General features: G+C 41.9%; 1 protein-coding gene across 1 annotated transcript; it reads right to left on the reverse strand.

Moving 5' to 3' along the window:
- Positions 1 to 421: 421 nt before the first annotated feature.
- On the reverse strand, positions 422 to 1,117 carry LOC142171752 (secreted RxLR effector protein 161-like). The gene has a single exon (XM_075235451.1). It carries the CDS (start codon positions 1,115 to 1,117, stop codon positions 422 to 424), a length of 696 nt encoding a protein of 231 aa, XP_075091552.1.
- Between the last annotated feature and the right edge of the window lie 273 nt (positions 1,118 to 1,390).

Consider the following 1,390-nt stretch of genomic DNA (forward strand, 5'->3'; position numbering starts at 1 on the left):
GGAGGAGTTGTGACAGTGATAGATGAATTTATGATGGATGAGGGACCGGTTAAGAAAGGGCAGAAGTTTTGGGAGTTGGGTCGATAATTATCGGGTAAGATATTTGGGTTCACAAGATACAGAGAAAAGAAACTGACGCACTGATGATGTGGCACTTGTTTTAACCGTTCAAAATTGTGTATGAGAGAACAGAGAAACTACTAACCTGTGTCAGGGGAGCCAGGTTCCCTGACTAAGCTTGCATTTGTAAGCTTTGCCCTTTTTACCAGCGCGTACTGCATTAACTGCCTATTTGCTCTATAATCATCACGCGTGTCTACCTGTGACGGTATAGAGATGAGTTAGACTTTGCCAGAAAATACGTTTTAGCTAATTTTACCTGAACATGTCTTTCATAGCCAATCATCGAAGGACCAGGTTCTCAGTTGGGCTTTATCAATCCCAGTGCCAGAGGATTTCTTTCAAAATGTTCTCTATTCAAGGCCTTGGTAAATATGTTTGCAATATGATCTTCTGTGCTGCAGAATTTCATGCAAATGAGCCCCTTTTCAACATTGTCTATGAGGAAGTGATGACGCACGTCAATGTGCTTAGTTCTCTTATGTTGGACTGGAGTTTTGGCCATGTTGAGTGCACTTGTATTGTCGCATAGGAGAGGCACACAATCTGAGAACACTCCAAAGTCTTCCAGTTGCTGCTTGATCCACAACGATTGAGCACAACAAGAAGCAACTGCTACATATTCCGCTTCAGCAGTTGAGAGTGTCACTGAGTTTTGCTTCCTTGTACCCCACGAGATTAGGCAACAACCCAGGAAATGTGCCATTCCAGACGTGTTTTTTCTGTCCACTAGATATCCTGCATAATCAACATCAGCATACCCAATAAGATCAAAACTATCACCTGAACGATAGTAGAGAACTAGGTCATGTGTTCCTTTGAGATATCTCAATATTCTCTTGGCCGCCTTCAGATGAAATTCCTTTGGATTGGATTGAAACCTTGCACAAAGACCCATACTGAACATAATATCTGGTTTGCTTACAGTAAGATACAAGAGTGACCCTATGATCCATCTATACATGGTCTGATTTACAGGGGAACCGGGTTCATCCATGTCTAGACGGGTAGCTGTGGCAATAGGGTGTCGGTGACTTTTGATGCTTCCATGTCAAACCTTTTCATCAATTCCTTGATGTACTTCTGCTGACTTATCGATGTTCCCTTCTGAGATTGCTTCACTTGGAATCCTAGAAAGAAATTTAATTCGCCCATCATACTCATCTCAAACTCACTCCCCATGAGTTTTGCAAATTCTTCACAAAGAGAGTCAGTTGTGGCTCCAAAAATAATATCATCAATATATACCTGAACAATGAGCAGGTTCCTC

The sequence above is a fragment of the Nicotiana tabacum genome, chromosome 17 (genome assembly GCF_000715075.1).
Source record: "Nicotiana tabacum cultivar K326 chromosome 17, ASM71507v2, whole genome shotgun sequence".
Lineage (NCBI taxonomy): Eukaryota > Viridiplantae > Streptophyta > Magnoliopsida > Solanales > Solanaceae > Nicotiana > Nicotiana tabacum.